The sequence below is a fragment of the Heterodontus francisci genome, chromosome 13, assembly GCF_036365525.1.
Source record: "Heterodontus francisci isolate sHetFra1 chromosome 13, sHetFra1.hap1, whole genome shotgun sequence".
In the NCBI taxonomy this organism is placed as follows: domain Eukaryota; kingdom Metazoa; phylum Chordata; class Chondrichthyes; order Heterodontiformes; family Heterodontidae; genus Heterodontus; species Heterodontus francisci.
In genome coordinates this window covers 111,513,128-111,532,924 of record NC_090383.1, presented here as the reverse complement: position 1 = coordinate 111,532,924, position 19,797 = coordinate 111,513,128, and the positions used below count along the sequence as shown (strand labels likewise).

General features: G+C 45.7%; 1 protein-coding gene across 3 annotated transcripts in view; it reads left to right on the top strand.

Moving 5' to 3' along the window:
• Positions 1-228: 228 nt before the first annotated feature.
• The window catches only part of efcab2 (EF-hand calcium binding domain 2), a 51,213-nt gene continuing 31,644 nt past the window's right edge, over positions 229-19,797 (top strand). For all 3 annotated transcript variants that reach the window (XM_068044161.1, XM_068044163.1, XM_068044162.1), the window contains exons 1-2: positions 229-313; positions 5,955-6,039. In XM_068044161.1, the coding sequence (XP_067900262.1) occupies positions 289-313; positions 5,955-6,039 (110 nt within the window). In that variant the 5' untranslated portion in view covers positions 229-288. The remainder of the gene's footprint in view (positions 314-5,954; positions 6,040-19,797) is intronic.

The window sequence follows — 19,797 nt, the reverse complement described above, 5'->3', positions numbered from 1 at the left end:
CCAAGGCGCTTATAAAGGATGGTAGAGACAGAGATTGAGCTAAAGAAAGAGACATTAAGACAGAGGACCAAAGCCTTGGTGAAGGGGTTTTATGCAGAATCTCAAAGGAGGGAGAGAGAGAGGGAGGTGAAAAGGTTTGCAGGGGTACATTTGCTTTAGCACCTTCTGTCATAAAGGGTCAACTATGTAAACAGGATGATGTGGTAGCTCCAACACCTTCCTCCATCACTTTCTTTGGATTACCGGCCTCCTTGACAACAGCGCTCCCTAGCAACGGCCCAAAACAACATGGCCGACGACAAAGAAGCGGCAGGTAAGAAGCCGGTTGGATAGAGAACGGGGGACAATGAAGGTGCAACCTCTCCAGAAGCCAAAATAAAACACAAGGGAAATATTCAGGGTCGAAGCTTGATTTTAGTCAATTTTCCTCCCAAATTAAAGCTGGAGCCGAGCTGGGGACCTCTAGTGTCGAGGTTTTGCTGCAAGACCAACCCTCAGGTTGGCGTTATTGCAGAAATCGTCTCAAACCATTTGTAAGAAGCCAGCGATCTAATGATTAAAAAGAGACAGATCACAAATTTATTAAAATCGACGGAGCTGTGTTTATTTTTTAAAAGAGCAAAATGCGTTAAAATCCATGATATTTTGAAACCAAATCAGAGAGACTCCTACCATTTGAGCAAATGAAAGAAAAACGTTGGAAATTTTTTTCCAGACTACAAGAGTACAAAAGATTTTTTTTCAGGATCATGAAAGGCCGCAAATTAGTTCATTTAAAATCCAGCTTGCCCAACCACAATTCAGTGTAGTTTATTTAGATTAGTTATTTCATTTAAGATTCAAAGAATTTTTTAACTTTAAGGTTATTGTAGGAAACTGATTGTTTTTGTAGTCTGCTTGTTAAAAAAAAACACGCCTTTTCTCATATTTTGTGAATGTTGCTTTATTTTTGTAACTAATTTATGTCTGCATATTTTTAGATCAGTGTTAAGAAGGGAGCACCACGAAATATTGAATTTTGCTTTTATATTTTACCATTTTATTCCCTCTCCTTTCACTGGTGGAATTTCACTCACTTTCAATTACTTTCTTGAACAATAATCAGAGGCTAGAAACTTAAGAAAAGAGAGCTGTGTCACTCCCAAATTCACAATGAAAAGTAATTTACATTGTCACACTTGTGGGGATTTATAACTTTAGCATAAAAGCCATTACACTATTCCCCTATTCAGTGGTGTTGATGTAAAGTGTGGAATAACTTAAAAGGCCAGAAGAGTATTGGCATCTAGTGCTATTAACAAAATCACAATAATGTAAAATAAAATCAAAAAGAAATAGCTTTCCCACCCCATCATTATTCTGCAGTTGGATGGGCTGGGTAAATTGAAACTGTGCATTCTACACATAGAGCATAGAACAGTACAGCACAGTACAGGCCCTTCGGCCCACGATGTTGTGCCGAACCTTTAGCCTACTCTAAGATAAAACTACCTACATACCCTTCATTCTACTATCATCCATCTCTAACTTGAACTAATTTCGCAGATAGCGTGTGGTCGAGAGAGACTGGAATGGTAAACTCAGTATTGTGTCTGCCAAATGTGCTGTTATGGAGGTGGGCAGAGCTAGTGTTGAAAAGTGGTATCTAAGCTAATGATTTACATATATATTTTATCCTCGTGTCTCTTACCTTTTCCATTCCTATCCATCTCAAAATAACTTATTCAACTGAATAGAATCATTACAAAATATCTGACTTATGCTTTGTATCTATTTTGTCTATTGAAAAACATCTCAACTCCGTGAGACTATCCTAATTAGTTTAGAGCTCCAATACTGGGTATAATCTTGGTCATTCTTAATATCCTCTGCCATGTTTGGCGACTAAAACTGGACATGAATCTTTAAATGGGCAAACATGGCCACTGTCCCCAGGGCAATGTCCTAGGCCCAACTATCTGCAGCTGCTTCATCAACGGCCTTTCCTCCATCATAAGTTCAGAAGTCGGGATGCTCACCGATGATTGCACACTGTTCAGATCCATTCGCAACTCCTCAGATAATGAAGCAGTCTGTACCTGCATGCAGCAAGACCTGGACAACATTCAGGCTTGGGCAATTAACAGTTGCGCCACACAAGTGCCAGGCAGTGAATATCTCGAACAAGAGTGAGTCTAACCACCTCACCTGACATTCAACGGCATTACCTTTGCTGAATCCCCCACCATCATCATCATCCTGGGAACCACCATTGACCAGAAACTTAACTGGACCAGCCAAATAAAGATGATAGCTGTAAGAGCAGGTCAGAGGCTGTGTATTCTGCAGTGAGTGACTTACCTCTTGACTCCACAAACACTCTAAACCATCTACAAGGCACAAGTCAATAGTGTGATAGAATATTCTCCACTTACCTGGATAAGTGCAGCTCTAATACTCAAGAAGCTTGATGCCATCTAGGACAAAGGCTGCTCGATTGGTACCTCTTTAAACATTCAATCTCTCCACTATCAACACAGCTTGGCTGTGGAATATCTACCAGGTGCACTACAGCAACTCAATGAGGCTTCTACAACACCACCTTCCAAACACACAACTTCTGCCACCCAGTAGGACAAGGGCAGCGGGTGCATGGAAACACTGCCATCTCCAAGTTTCCCTCTAAGTCACACGCCATCCTGACCTGAAATATATAGCTGTTCCTTCACTATCATTGGGTCAAAATCCCAGAACTTCCTACCTAACAGCACCATAGGAGTACCTTCACCATTCGGACTGCAATTAGGGATGGACAATAAATGTAGGCCTTGCCAGTGATGCCCAGATCCCATGAATGAACAAAAAAAAATTCAGCCTTACCGAGACCTTCTGCAGCCTAAGTTTGATTGTCTTAGTTTTACATTGTATTGCCCTAGCGATACAACTTAAAACCCTGTTTGCTTTCCCAGTGGACTCATCGCAGTATATGTGGACCTTCAGTGCTTCATCCAAAATGACACCATGACCCCGCCCAGTCCCTCTCCACTTCTCAACCTTTAGCGGATATTCTGACATTTTATACACATGCCTGGAGTTTCTCAGACACAAATAAATATCACCACACTTATCCATATTGATGGACATCTGCCACATTTGAATCAAGTCCCAACACCCATGTAACTCGTGAATATTCATTGATATCCTCATCCAAATCATTTAGAAGCCAGGGACAGAAGCAGTCCCAAAAGAATCCTGGCAGGACACTACTTATCACCTGACCTTATGCAGAATCTACTCTCATTGGTTTATGTCCTCTGCTCATCAAATTTTAATCAATTTCCTATCCAGCATAAAATCTGGCTGCCAATTCCATATGACAAAATCTTTTCCAATAACTTTTTGTGCAACACTTTAGTGAAAGCTTTCTGGATATTAAGGCACTCAGCATCTACCTTAATACCGTAATCCACTTCTTCAAAAAAGTTAATCACACAACCAACGTTTGACATCATTATCAATGGTTTCCTCTATTTAGTTTCTGACCGCCAACTTTCAAGACTGCTGCCATTCCCCAATTCTGTTCTCTACAACTACATCCAGATCTCAAGTATCCCCTTCTTTTCAAGATCCTCCATCTTACCATTACCACCCATGTTTGTGTCCATCTTTAATGTCATACCTGTCTGAATCCCTTCAGTACTGTTTCCACCAGGATCACTGAGAGAATTGTGGTGAATCACAGCAACGTTATCCACCATTGAAATCAATGGTGCACAATACAGTTGTTGACAGTGCTATCAAGCACCCCTTAAACCTGCTCACTGATGCTCAGTTTGAGTTCTCCAGGGCCACTCGGTTCCTGATCTAATTACAGCTTTGGTCCAAACATAGACAAAAAAGCTGAACTTGAGGCCAGGTGAGAGTGATTGCCCTTGATATCAAGGCCACATTCGACTGAGTGTGGCATCAGGGAGTCCCAGCCAAATTGAAGTCAATATGAATCAAGGGGAAAACTCTCCACTGGTTGGCGTCATCCCTAGCACAAAGGAAGATGGTTGTGGTTGTTGGAGACCAATCATCTCAGCCCCAGGACACTGCTGCAGGAGTTCCTCAGGGTGGTGTCCTAGGCCCAACCATATTCAGCTGTGACATCAATGACTGTCCCTCCATCGAAAGATCAGAAGTGAAGATGCTCGCTGATGATTGTATGATGTTCAATACCATTCGCAACTCCTTAGATACTGAAGCAGTCCGTGTCCAATGCTGCAGGACCTGGACAACTTTCAGGCTCAGACTGATAAGTGGCATGAAACATTTGCACCACACAAGTGCCAGGCAATGACCATGTCCAATAAGAAAAAATCTAACCATCCCCCCTTGACATTCAATGGCATTACCATTGCTGAATCCCCCACTATCAGCTTCCTGGGGGTTACCATTAACCGGAACTGAACTGGAGCAGCTACATAAAAACTGTGACTACAAGAGCAGGTCAAAGGTGATCAATTGGCAGATATCCGTTTACCAAAATCAGGAGACGGTCTATGATCCACAACTGTTTTATTCTCAATCTGCAGTTCAGTACAAATACCAGTTTCCACTGTTCTCTTCTGGACTAACTCCCTGTCCAGAAGTAACTCCCTAACTGGGGAGGAACCAAGCCCTTAAATACAAGCTGCAATGAGCATTAACTTCTGTCTACTAACTCTGAAGTGTGTCCTGGTTAATTAAAGGGACCAGCATTTTCAACATTGTCAAGAGGCTGGGAATTCTGCAACCAGTAACTCACTTCCTGACTTCCCAAAGCCTGTTCACCATTTACAAAGCACAAGTCAGGAGTGTGAAGGAGTACTTTCCACTTGCCTGGATGAGTGCTGCTCCAAAAACACTCAAGAAGCTCAACACCATCCAGGACAAAGCAACCTGCTTGATCGTCACCCTATCCACCACCTTAAACATTCACTCCCTCCAACACCAGAGCACAATGGCAGCAGCGTGCACCATATAGAAGATACACTGCAGCAATTCACCATGCCTCCTTCAACAGCATCCAAACTTGAGACCTCTTTCACCTAGAAGGACAAGTGCAGCTGACGCATGGGAACACCACCAACTGCAAGTTCCCCTTCAAGTCACACACCATCCTGACTTGGAAATATATCGCCGTTCCTTCACTGTCGCTGGATCAAAATCCTGGAACTCCCTCCCTAACAGCATTGTGGGTATACCTGCACCACATGGACAGCAGCGGTTCAAGAAGGCGTCTCACCACCACCTTCTCAAGGGCAATTAGGAATGGGCAATAAATGCTGGCCTTGCCAATGATGGCCACATCCCATGAAACAAATAAATACAACTTTCCTTGTCCTTCTCAACCTTTCTCCGGCTCTGGCCTCTGAGGTCCATCTCTGTGGCATAGCTCTTGTTTAGTTCCACTCCTTCCTCAACCAGCAGAGCCAACAGTGTCCTCCCACTGGGATGTCCTGCAAGGTCCTTGGCCTTCCATAGTCTTATCTACATGCTGTATCGTTTAAAGATGTCAGGGTAGCTTTCATATATATGTGGGAAAAAAGCCAGTTCTACCTCTTTGTCACCACCCTTAGCTCCTTGACTATTATAGTGCTAGCCAGCTACTTTTCTGGCTGATCATCGACATCAAATTGTGAATGAGCTTTCTTCAGCTTAACATTGACGAGGCAAAAGTTATCCTATATAGCTCGAGCCAAACTGCTCCCTAACCCAAAACCGTGCCCAGCTGCTCATTTATGTTGAACCCAACAGTATGAAACCTTGGTGCCATTTTGACCATGAGCTGGCCTTCCATCCCATAGCCAGGACTGTCTGTTTGCACCTTAGCAATATTACCCACTTTGGATATTTCATTGTGTTAAATGTAGGTTCTTGTTTTTGTTATACATCATATTGCTGTAACTCAGCCTGAAATACTGAAATTGTCACATTTCCGTTTACTACAGAGGCTTTAATAGCAGAACTTCAGAAGAACATCAGAGATGCTTTCTCTGTTTTTGATCATGAGTCAAACAACACTGTGGATGTCAGGTTAGTCAATGACCTAGGACTGCAGTTATAAAAACAACAGTTCCTGGTTTCAAGAATAAAGCTGTAATTTGCACAGCTACAGAAAATAATTGGGGCTTGGGCCATAATTTTGTAGTGGAGTTTGAGCTCTGTGTGTGATGGGTTTTTGTTCTTGTGCAGAATTGAGCTCCAAGCACTAAAATGCTTGGTGATGTAGTGCTGTTAGACATGTTCTTGCCACATATAGCTACATATATGATTGAGACAGATGTAGCTATTTAACTGAGAGCATATGGCTGAAGAGGCTGACACATTGACAGCATGCACAATATATTTGATTTATTTTAAGGACAGGATGTCCTGTATTGTTTATTCCCTGAATGGAGCATTTGCCATAGCTTGTGTCTTTTCAACTGAGTTTTATAAAGCAAATACATTGATAGACTGTATACGCTGCCTTTTAGGACCTTGTTTTAATGGAAGGTGGTCTTTCAAATGTCTAGGTAGTTTACAGCATGCATACAATAGCTGTGCAGCACAAGTATTTTTATTCTTTCACGGGATGTGGGTGCCACAGGCTAGGCCAGCATTTATGGCCCATTCCTAATTGCCCTTGAGAAGGTGGTGGTGAGCTGCCTTCTTGAACAACTGCAGTCCATATAGTGTAGGTACACCCACAATGCTGTTAGGGAGGGATTTCCAGAATTTTGACCGAGACAGTGAAAGAACGGTGATATAATTCCAAGTCAGGATGGTGTGTGACTTGGAGGGGAACTTGCAGGTGGTGGTGTTGCCATGCATCTGTTGCCCTTGTCCTTCTAGGTGGTCGAGGTCATGGGTTTGGACGGTGCTGTCGAAGGAGCCTTGGTGAGTTGCTGCAGTGCATCTTGTAGATGGTGCACTCTGCTACCACTATGCTCTGGTGTTGGAGGGAGTGAATGTTTAAAGTGATGGATGGGCTGCTTTGTCCTGGATGGTGTTGAGCTTCTTGAGTGTTGTTGGAGCTGCACTCATCCAGGCAAGTGGAGGATATTCTATCACACTCCTGACTTGTGCCTTATAGATGGTGGAGTTTGGGGAGTCAGGAAGTGAGTTACTTGCTACAGAATTCCCAGCCTCTGACCTGCTCTTGTAGTCACAGTACTTATATGGCAGTACTTATATGTCATTGTCTGCGCTGTGGATGCCTGGATTCTTTAGAGGTAATTACTGGGTGGAAGTTGTTATGGTTATAGATAGTCCTGTTTGTCTTGCCCTGCCCTACCAACCTTCCCCTGCACCCATCCCCTCCCCCGACAATATTCACCTTGTGAGAAGCGGGTAGGTGTTTTACCCATAAGGCAGGCTGGAAAATCCCGGGTACCTGCTGTTTTTTGGTGGATTTGGTTGGTCTCCCACTAGAGATCTTGTTGGAAAAAGAGATGGTAAGAGGAGAAGGGTCCCAGCTGTGAAAGGAAAACATATAGAGACATCTGTTGAATGGTAGGGGTTTGGGGGAGAGACTGTGTTAAGTGGAAGATGAGGAAAAGGAGGGAGAGAAAGATTTCTTGGAAAGAAAGATCTTGTTGAAAAAGGAGACGGGGAGAGACACTTGTGGCAGGTAGAGGGAGAGACATCCTAGCTCTGTATGGAGCTAGAGGAATGCTTGCTGTTGGAGTTTATTGTTATAAGATAGTGTATTCTCCAACACCATGAGCAATGCTGCAGGACATCCATAAATGTTTGGAAAAATAGAATAATTGAGTAGAATGGACTTCTGTTCTCTGGAGTTTAGAAGAATAAGAGGTGATCTCATTGAAATGTATTAAATTCTTGGAGGACTTTACAGGGAAGATGTTGAGAGGCTGTTTCTCCTGGCTGCAGAATCTAGAACTAAGGGTCATTGTCTCAGGTTAAAGGGTTGCCATTTAGCCTGAGATGAAGACAAATTTTTACATTCAGAGGGTTGTGATCTTTGGAATTCCACCTGGCAGGGCTGTAGCTGCTCAGTCATTGAGTATATTCAAGAATGAGATTGATAGATTTTTGGACACCTATGGAATCAAGGAATATGGAGATAGGGTGGGAAAGTGGAGTTGAAGTAGCTCAAACAAGACCTTATTGAATGATAGAGCAGGTTGACGGAGCCTACTCCTTCTCCTATTTTCTATGTTCTTATGTAATCTCCGAGGCAGCTAGTAGAGGTAATTTGCATACAAGAAACTCGGCCTTGAATGTTGCAGAAACAAAACTCATATGTCAACCCACACCCAGTCAGTCAAATATTCCACCTCCCATATATGTTGAAGGAGAGACTCTGTAATATGTTAAGCATTTGTCATACCATGGCTGTTGCCTCTGTCAAATGACCACCATTGACGAGGCGATCCAACACCAAATCAGCTATGTCAGTTCAGCCTTCTACATATTACGACGAATGTTTGAAATAAAGACCTCCACAAATCAACAAAAGTCTTGGTGTACAGAGCAGTTGTCGTCACCAGCTCCTGTACTGCAGCTAGACCTGAACTGTGCAGCAGAGACACATAACAGCACTAGAGAAATTCTATCAGCAATGTCTCCGCTGCATCCTCTGGATTCAATGGGAGTAAAGCCTGGCTCGGGAATAAAATTAAAACCCGATCCAGGAACGACCCGACAACAGCCAACCCGAACCCGACCCGGGCCTGAGTCCTTTTAATTTTTTTTTAAATGCCCGACCTGACCCGAACCCGACACATGTACTTGGGTTTTGTCAGGTTACCAGGCTTTACTGCAGAGTGCAGAGTCCGGACTGCACGTTTCCTGCCTTGACATCCTGAATGTTCATTTGAAGATTACTTCCTGGAGCAAGGCAGCACTGTCCACATCCAGCCTGACCCGACCCAAGCCCAAATGCTGGACCCAGAAGAGAGACTCAACCTGACCCGAACCCGACACATGTCGTCGGGTCTGGTCGAGTTCGGGTCGGGTAGCCACGCTTTAAATGGGAGGACCATTGAACAAACGCTAGTGTCCTTCTTGAAGCCAGATCCACAAACATTCAGGCAAAACTCCTGCAAAATCGACTTCAATGGATTGGCCACTGTGTCTGCTTGGCTGAACATCATCTCCCCCGTCAGGTCCTGTTCTCAACTCTCAAATGGCCAATGTTCTGGGGAGGACAAAAAAAATGCTACAAAGACACTCTGAAGCTCTTCTTAAAGTGCAGCTGCATTGACCTTAATCATTGGGCGGAGCTTGCTGCCAGCTGTTCAGAATGGCAACAACTTGTCCACCAAGCTGCTTCATGCTTTGAGTTCCAACACCTTAATGATGAGGCACAGTGACGGCAAAGAAGGAAAGAAAAAGAAGCAGATCCTGCATTTCAGATCTCCCTACCTTGCGGGACATCCTGCCCCAAGTGCCCAAAGATCTGCAGGTCGAACATCGGCCTGCTCAGTCACTTGAAGACCCATGGCAGAAACTTGCAACCCTGAGTAGATGTCCTCGAATCAAGGGACAACCAATGACCATGAGTAGAGGCAAAAGAATTAGGATGAAACTGACTGCTATAATGGGACTGACAGGGTGCTTTAATCAGCCAAATTGTCTTATCTGACTTTTTCTTGTGTTAAATAATTGGAATGATCTGTCAGGCAAAGTAGAGAGACAAAACATTGGAGATGTTCAAAACACTGCTAAGATGGCTGCTAAGATGGAAAAATTCAGATATTTAGAAGAATGAGCTTTGTTCACCCCAATGACCATTTCTCATCTTTGACTTTCCTTATGTATTTTACATATTGATCTTCTCCATAACATCAGGTGGTATCGCTGTGACTGTGGCCATTTTGTTTTTATTAGTCTCCGCTGAGCACTATATTTTGGTAAATACTCGCCAATTGAGATTTCAACAATCAGTCCATAACCAAACCTTAAATGCTGCATTATTAAACCAAATGTAGTGTGATGGAATGCCTCATGTGAGCCCAGCTTCACTGCACTTGTGAAATGGATAATAATTTTATAGAGTAGCCCTGCAAGTGAATCAAACTAACTGACTTGTAAAAAAGTGTAACCAGAGTTGGGGAGAGGGTATTTCAATTAGCAATAATGTGACATTGCTTCGAAGAAAACTGCAATGTTAATAATTCAGTTTTGTGTACAATAGCTGCCAATGGTGTTTCAAAACCCAGCTGTCTGTGACTGCAGACATAAATCCCTTATCTATGTGTGTGTTCGTTACCATTTACCTGTTAAAGTGTTGACTGATTTCTGTCTTTCAGCCATGAGAATCTGGGGCATAAAAACAGTCTCACTCTATTTAAGTCCCAATGTTCAGTGTTGTGGTACTCATTATACATTGCTGCTTATTTTGTGAGACAGAAGTTCTCACTTCAAAGGAAGTTCATTATCTGCATGGGCTTGGTGGGGTCTTTTAACTACTCCTATGATCAATGAACACATGGAAATAGTTAATTGCAAGGTTTTCTCTTTGTCTTTCTTGATAAGACACACAAATTCCTAGCAAGCCAAAACATCAGAGTTCAATTCCCAGTTCTGTTTTTTTTTATTGAAGAATTTCCTTTTTTGCCCCATAGAAAGTAAAGGGGAAGGATTTTGATTTGGGCACAAAATATTGTGACTCCTGCTCCTTTCAAGCCCACAAAAATAAGAACTGAAAATATTTTGAGCCTTTTTTTTTTGAGTGGCCTCCAAGGATTCCTTTAAGGACTGCTGGCTGAGCTGCACAAGACCTGCTACAATTGGGTGGAACATGCTGGGCACTAGAATTGGCCAATAGTACCTGAATTTCATATTGGAGTCAACTGATTTAGGAAACATACATATTTAAGTAGCCTGTTTCAGGCAGGCACCCTGGATAACAAAAAGCCTCCCCTCCATTGCAAGCCAATATAGCATCTGAAGGTCAGTGCACCTCCAGCCCAGATGAGGTGCAACAGATCACAACATGAAATTCAGAGGCCCAACAACATTTTATATGCACAATATGGACAGCTGCAAGTTGAATTTCTTCCCCAGATGATTTTTGCTAGATTTCCTCTACAGTCAAAGGTTTAGAAATTTTCCTAATAAGGGCGGCACAGTGGCACAGTGGTTAGCACTGCAGCCTCACAGCTCCAGCGACCCGGGTTCGATTGTGGGTACTGCCTGTGTGGAGTTTGCAAGTTCTCCCTGTGACCGCGTGGGTTTTCGCCGGGTGCTCCGGTTTCCTCCTACAGCCAAAGACTTGCAGGTTGATAGGTAAATTGGCCATTATAAATTGCCCCTAGTATAGGTAGGTGGTAGGGGAATTGTGGGGATGTGGTAGGAATATGGGATTAACATAGGATTAGTATAAATGGGTGGTTGATGGTCGGCACAGACTCGGTGGGCCGAAGGGCCTGTTTCAGTGCTGTATCTCTAAACTAAAACATCAACTGCACTACTCTCATCTATCTTCCTTGTTACTCCTTCAAAAAATTAGATCAAGTTGGTCAGACAAGATCTTCCCTTAACAAATCCATGCTGACTATCCTTGATTAACCTGTGCCTTTCTAAGTGACAGTTTATCCTGTCTCTCAGAATAGATTCCAATAATTTGCCCACTACTGAGGTTAGACTGACTGGCCTGTAATTTAAAAAAAAACTTTAAAGGATGGTTATTTTGTATAATGAATACAGAATTGGTCAATTAACTGCAAACACTTTCACATTTACACATACTCTACTAATGTCATTGTGGTTCCTGAATATAAATATCATCTTGCATCAGCAACCTGGCACTTGGTAGTCAGATTGATAACTGCTGTCTGCGCAAGAACAGATCCACACAGAACAATTTAAATGGTACACATCTTCTATATTAAACATCTTGTGTTTCAATATTGAAATGTACCTCTAACTTCACTAGTTGGTCCATGCACTCACTTGGTTAGGATGGACGAAGTCAGATGGTTGAGGGGGGCGGAGGTGGGTTGGAGCAATTTCACCCTATTTTCATTGACCACGATACATTGCATTTCTCCTGTCTATAATCCACCACCAGGCATTTTAATTTTTTGTTATTCGTTCATGGGATGTGAGCATCACTGGCAAGGCCAGCATTTGTTGCCCATCCCTAATTGCCCTTGAGAAGGTGGTGGTGAGCCACCTTCTTGAGCTGATGCAGTCCATGTGGTGCAGGTACACCCACAGTGCTGTTAGGGAGGGAGTTCCAGGATTCTGACCAGTGACACAGAAGGAACAGTGATATAGTTCCAAGCCAGGATGGTGTGTGGCTTGGAGGGGAGCTCGCAAGTGGTGGTGTTCCCATGCATCTGCTGCCCTTGTCCTAGGTGGTAGATGTTGCAGGTTTGGAAGGTGCTGTTGAAGGACGCTTGGCAAGTTGCTGCAGTGCACCTTGTAGATGGTACTTGCTTTGCTTGTTCCTGGATCTCTGCATTGCTATTCTCCCTGCCAGTCTCACTCAGGTGTCTCAGTCACTGCAATCCATGCCTCTTATGAAGGCCCATTCCAAGTACCCTGAGCTTCACACCATCCCTTCCACGTTGGCTCACCCCAAGTACTCCAGCTCTGCATCCTCTGTCACAGTAGTTTTTAGCAATGCTCTACATGCTTCCAGTCCAGCCCTTACCACCTTCCCTGTGTCCCTACACCACAGCTGTTGCTATCGTTTATTCCACTTCCTTCCTCCATGCTGCACTCCCTGGTTCTATGCTGCCTTTTGCATGGCTACTCTGAAAGTGCCGACTCTGTTTGTAATCCTGCAGCCTCCCCACTGAGCTACCAGTATGTTGAGGCTCAGACGCATGGGGCTGAATTTTGTGGAGGCGGCAGAGGTCCCACTGCCGGAGCTGAAAGTGAAAGGCGACCCCACTTCGGCTAGCGGCAGGACCCAGTGATGCATATATCTCGCGACGGCCAATCAAGTGGCCGCCGCTGGGGCCACCATCCAGTTACGGATGGCAGCCCACCCCCAGGAGCTGCCTTCCGAATCAGAGGGCCGGCAGCGCAGCAGCCTCTGCTGAAACACCAGGGAGAGGGTGCCTCAATGGCCAGGCGCCCTCAAAGAAAGGTAAGTGGGGTTGGGGTCACTGAGGCTGGGGCAGACAGGCCTTGGCGATCGGGGTGAGGATTTCACTGAGTACCGGTGGCACTGCTGCGGTGAGGGTTGCCATTGCTGCAGGGAACGTCCCCCTGAGGCTATGGAGTACTGCTAAAATAGGGCCCGACCCCTGGAGCCCGCTGAGAGGCTGCCAGGTTTCACTGGTCGGTCTCCCTATCCGGCAGTGGCCCTCCACCCCGATGCAGGCAAAATGCCCATGGAAGCAGAAAGTGACCTTTAATTGGCTACTTAAGTGGCTCAGTTGGCGTCCCGGCGGGTGGCCAATCTGCCAACTTAATATAGTGGTGGGAAGACGTCAGGCACCCTCCCCCACTGACGCCTTCCTGCACCATTTTGCCAGCTTTCCCACCTCCCTGGAAAATTCCAGCCAGAGTGACAGACCCAATCCTGCTATCATGACAGCTGAAACAAGTTGAGGTTTTTTGCCTCTACAACAATCTGACCCATGCTGTCATATAGTTAGAATGGGCCAACCACAAGATATTTAATAATATGGAAAATGCATATCCTTTACATTGTCTGTATGTGGATCAGTCTTTGCGCTGACAGCAGTTATCAATCTGGCCACCAATGTCAGTACATTCCATGTTGTTACTGCTGCTTCCCAGTTAGCTTTGTTGCCTCCCAGTCCAATCTTGCCTGCCTCTACCCCCAAGTTCTCTTGCAGCTCCAGCTTCAGACGCCACTGTCTCCCTACCTCTCCTGCCACAGTTAACTCAATCCACACTCCCTCTTGACCTGAACCTGCTACTTCCTGCCTATTTAAGCCTCCATTGTTGTATACCGTCCCACCCCAGCCCAGACTCCAGCCTCCTGCTTCCTCCCAACCAACCCTGAGCCTCCCTTTTCTCTCTCATTCATGCATGTTGGTTTGGTTCCTGGATACATCAGTATGGGTCAGGACCTGAAAAATGCCCAGTCCACTGACTTCCATCACAGACACTGACCACCTTTCCATTTCGGGGTGTCTGTTTTTCCAAGCAGGTCCCACTCCTGGGGCTGAATTTTATTGGGGCGCCGCTGGCCGCCGCCGAGTCTCCACAAAATTAATCGCGGGGGCTCATTAGAATCCCGGCACCGAGCTGCCCTCCCCATATTACGCAGGGAGAGGCGGGACATTCGCCGCAGTGAGAGTCTTTGACAACTGTGCAGCAGGTGCTGGGGTCCTATTTTAAGCGCCCCAGCACCTGCTTCCTGACAGCTGTCAAAGAAATACTTACCTGACTGCTGAAGAGTGGGGCTGCTGTCAATCTGGCAGCAAAGCAGAAAGTGCTGCAGAAATCCAGCAGGTCAGGCAGCATCTGTGGAGAGAGAAGCAGAGTTAACGTCCAAGTTCACAGATCTGAAAGTTAACTCTGCTTCTCTCCCCACAGATGCTGCCTGATATGCTGAGTGACCCCAGCACTTTCCGCTTTGCCGCCACATACTTACCCTGCTGTGTCCCAGTGTCCTGTGAAGTTGCGATCCTCTTCTCCCACTCAAGTGTAACATTCCTTCTTGTAGGTGTGCTGCACCTGGGTGAATAATCTGAATTTTGCACATTCCAGGATGTGAGACTTAATTAGACCGTAAAAGGTATTACAGAGGTTTACAGAGAACACACTGACACAAATGGGAATGCATGGGTCACAGCAATGTAAATACGTCTTTCACTAAATGTTCCTCACCAACATGTGTGTCCTTTTCTCTGTGGGAATGGAGCGTGCCAGCATGTAGCGCCAATGTCACATCCCTTTGCACCGTTGGCCCTTCAGGAGAGCCGCAGTATGCAATAACAGCATTGCCATGCCACCATTACTCATGAGCATCTCCACAGACTCAGTGACATGGACATCGGCTCAGGCAGCTGCTGCCTTTAATGGTTTACTCAGGGATGCTGCAGATGTAGACTGGTGCACAGCAGGTGAGCGAGGGTGATGTGTGACTTGCAGAGCTCATGTCAGTTCCTATGGAGCAGACAGCCTTTGTCTGATAAGCAACTGCCGTATATCCCTAGCTCATTGCTAGCCCTATGTGCAGAGCCTGGGTGCCATCTGCCCTCCCATGCGTCTTTCATGTTGTAGGTCTTCAGCGTCCTCATAGTCTGAGGAGAAATCCTGTTAACATCTCTCCTCATCATGCCAGGCCTGGCCCCTATTGGGTGCGTAGTTGTGCAGAGCAGCAAAGAAAGTAGCTGGCCTTTTCGGCCCCTAGTTCAGGGCATCACCCTACCCATTCAGGCATTGGAAGCGCTTTTTCAGCATGCCCATCTCCTGCTCAGTGGTGGCTCATGTAGCTCAGTGACTGGCATTGTATCTCTCCTCTGCAGCACTGAACAAAGAACAGTGCAGCACAGGAACAGGCCATTCGGCCCTCCAAGCCTGCGCCGATCTTGATGCCTGCCTAAACTAGCACCTTCTGCACTTCCGGGGCCCATATCCCTCTATTCCCTTCCTATTCATGTATTTGTCAAGATGTTTCGTAAACGTCGCTATCGTATCTGCTTCCACCACCTCCCCTGGCAGCAAGTTCCAGGCACTCACCACCCTCTGTGTAAAAAAACTTGCCTCGCACATCCCCTCTAATCTTTGCCCCTCACACCTTAAACCTATGTCCCCTTGTAACTGACTCTTCCACCCTGGGAAAAAGCTTCTGACTATCCACTCTGTCCATGCCACTCATAACTTTGTAAACCTCTATCATGTCGCCCCTCCACCTCTGTCGTTCCAGTGAAAACAATCCGAGTTTTTCCAACCTCTCCTCATAGCTAATGCCCTCCAGACCAGGCAACATCCTGGTAAACCTCCTCTGCACCCGCTCCAAAGCCTCCACGTCCTTCTGGTAGTGTGGCGACCAGAATTGCACGCAATATTCTAAGTGTGGCCTAACTAAAGTTCTGTACAGCTGCAACATGACTTGCCAATTTTTATACTCTACGCCCCGACCGATGAAGGCAAGCATGCCGTATGCCTTCTTGACTACCTTATCCACCTGCGTTGCCACTTTCAGTGACTTGTGGACCTGGATGCCCAGATCTCTCTGCCTGTCAATACTCCTAAGGGTTCTGCCATTTACTGTATACCTCCCACCTGCATTTGACCTTCCAAAATTCATTACCTCACATTTGTCCGGATTAAACTCCATCTGCCATTTCTCCGCCTAAGTCTCCAACCGATCTATATCCTGCTGTATTCTCTGACAATCCTCATCATTATCCGCAACTCCACCAACCTTTGTGTCGTCCAAAAACTTACTAATCAGACCAGCTACATTTTCCTCCAAATCATTTATATATACTACAAAGAGCAAAGGTCCCAGCACTGATCCCTGCGGAACACCACTAGTCACATCCCTCCATTCAGAAAAACACCCATCCACTGATACCCTCTGTCTTCTACGACCGAGCCAGTTCTGTATCCATCTTGCCAGCTCAACTCTGATCCCATGTGACTTCACCTTTTGTACCAGTCTGCCATGCGGGACCTTGTCAAAGGCTTTACTAAAGTCCATATAGATTACATCCACTGCCCTTCCTTCATCAATCATCTTCGTCACTTCCTCAAAAAAACTCAATCAAATTAGTAAGACACGACCTCCCCTTCACAAAACCATGCTGTCTCTCGCTAATAAGTTCGTTTGTTTCCAAATGGGAGTAAATCCTGTCCCGAATAATCCTCTCTAATAGTTTCCCTACCACTGACGTAAGGCTCACCGGCCTGTAATTTCCTGGATTATCCTTGCCACCCTTCTTAAACAAAGGCACAACATTGGCTATTCTCCAGTCCTCTGGGACCTCACCTGTAGCCAATGAGGATGCAAAGATTTCTGTCAAGGCCCCAGCAATTTCTTCCCTTGCCTCCCTCAGTATTCTAGGGTAGATCCCATCAGGGCCTGGGGACTTATCTACCTTAATGCTTTGCAAGACACCCAACACCTCCTCCTTTTTGATAATGAGATGACTGAGACTATCTGCACTCCCTTCCCTAGGCTCATCCACCAAGTCCTTCTCTTTGGTGAATACTGATGCAAAGTACTCATTTAGCACCTTGTCCATTTCCTCTGGTTCCACACATAGATTCCCATCTCTGTCCTTGAGTGGGCCAAACCTTTCCCTGGTTACCCTCTTGCTCTTTATATATGTATAAAAAGCCTTGGGATTTTCCTTAATCCTGTTTGCCAATGACATTTCATGACCCCTTTTAGCCCTCCTGATTCCTTGCTTAAGTTCCTTCCTACTGTCTTTATATTCCTCAAGTGCTTCCTCTGTTCCTAGCCTTCCAGCCCTTACAAATGCTTCCTTTTTCTTTTTGACTCGGCTCACAATATCCCGCGTTATCCAAGGTTCCCGAAACTTGCCAAACTTGTCTTTCTTCCTCACAGAAACATGCTGGTCCTGGATTCGAATCAGCTGACGTTTGAAAGACTCCCACATGTCAGATGTTGATTTATCCTCAAACAGCCGCCCCCAATCTAAATTCTTCAGTTCCTGCCTAATATTGTTATAATTAGCCTTTCCCCAATTTAGCACCTTCACCCGAGGACTACTCTTATCCTTATCCACAAGTACCTTAAAACTTATGGAATTATGGTCACTGCTCCCGAAATGTTCCCCCACTGAAACTTCGACCACCTGGCCGGGCTCATTCCCCAATACCAGGTCCAGAATGGCCCCATCCCTAGTTGGACTATCTACATACTGTATCAAGAAGCCCTCCTGGATGCTCCTCACAAATTCTGCCCCATCCAAGCCCCTAGCACTAAGTGAGTCCCAGTCAATATAGGGGAAGTTAAAATCACCCACCACCACAACCCTGTTACCTTTACATCTTTCCAAAATCTGTCTCCATATCTGCTCCTCTACCTCCCGCTGGCTGTTGGGAGGCCTGTAGTAAACCCCCAACATCGTGACTGCACCCTTCCTATTGCTGAGCTCCACCCATATTGCCTCGCTGCATGACCCCTCTGAGGTGTCCTCCCGCAGTACAGCTGTGATATTCTCCTTAACCAGTAATGCAACTCCCCCACCCCTTTTACATTCCCCTCTATCCCGCCTGAAGCTTCTAAATCCTGGAACATTTAGCTGCCAATCCTGCCCTTCCCACAACCAAGTCTCTGTAATAGCAACATCATAGTTCCAAGTACTAATCCAAGCTCTAAGTTCATCTGCCTTACCTGTTATACTTCTCGCATTGAAACAAATGCACTTCAGACCACTGTGCTCAGCAACCTCTCCCTGCCTGCTCTTCCTCTTAGTCCTACTGGCCTTATTTACTATGTCCTCCTCATTTATTTCACTAGCTGTCCTACTGCCCTGGTTCCCACCCCCCTGCCACACTAGTTTAAACCCTCCCGAGTGACGCTAGCAAACCTTGCAGCCGGGATATTAGTGCCCCTCCAGTTTAGATGCAACACGTCCTTCTTGTACAGGTCCCATCTGTCCCTGAAGAGATCCCAATGGTCCAGATATCTGAAACCCTCCCTTCTAAACCAGCTGCTCAGCCACGTGTTTAGCTGCACTATCTTCCTATTTCTAGCCTCACTGGCACATGGCACAGGGAGTAAACCAGAGATTACAACCCTAGAGGTCCTGTTTTTTTTAAACTTACTACCTAACTCTCTAAGCTCCCCCTGCAGGACCTCATCACTCTTCCTGCCTATGTCATTGGTACCGATGTGTACCACAACCTCTGGCTGTTCACCCTCCCCCTTCAGAATGCCCTCTCCGTTCAGAGACATCCTTGACCCTGGCACCAGGGAGGCAACATACCATCCTGAAGTCTCTTTCACGTCCACAGAAGCACCTATCTGTGCCCCTGACTATAGAGTCCCCTATAACTATTGCTCTTCTGCGCTTTGTCCCTCCCTGCTGAACAACAGTGCCAGCCGTGGTGCCACTGCTCTGGCTGCTGCTGTTTTCCCCCGATAGGCCATCCCCCCCAACAGTATCCTCCCTTCCAGAATGCAGAGTGAGACACCTGCATATCCCCCCTCCTCCATTTAAGAATACAAAGAATACCAGGGAGGCAACATACCATCCTGGAGTCTCTTTCACGTCCACAGAAGCATCTATCTGTGCCCCTGACTATAGAGTCCCCTATAATTATTGCTCTTCTGCGCTTTGTCCCTCCCTGCTGAACAACAGTGCCAGCCGTGGTGCCACTGCTCTGGCTGCTGCTGTTTTCCCCTGATAGGCCATCCCCCCCCAACAGTATCCAAAACGGTATACTTGTTAGAGAAGGGGATAGCCACAGGGGATTCCTGCACTGACTGCCTGCCCCTTCTAGCGGTCACCCATCTATCTGCCTGCACCTTGGTGTAACCACTTCTCTAAAACTCCTGTCTATGACGCTTTCCGCCACCTGCATGCTCCTAAATGCATCCAGTTGCTGCTCCAACCGATCCATGCGGTCTGTGAGGAGCTGCAACTGGGTACACTTCCTGCAGATGTAGTCGCCCAGAACGGTGGAAGTGTCACGGACTTCCCACATCTCACAGGTGCAGCACTTCACCCCTCTAACTGTCATTTCTAGCACTAATTAGTTAATTAATATAAAATAAATAAATACTTATTAAATCCTTACTAAACTATGATACACTTAACTATGTGATCCCTAGTGCTAGCTTTCTACAATAAATACTAAATGCTAACTAAATACAGTAATCTCCTCCCTCTGATTTAGTTACTCTACTTGTTAATTAGTGTTTTAATC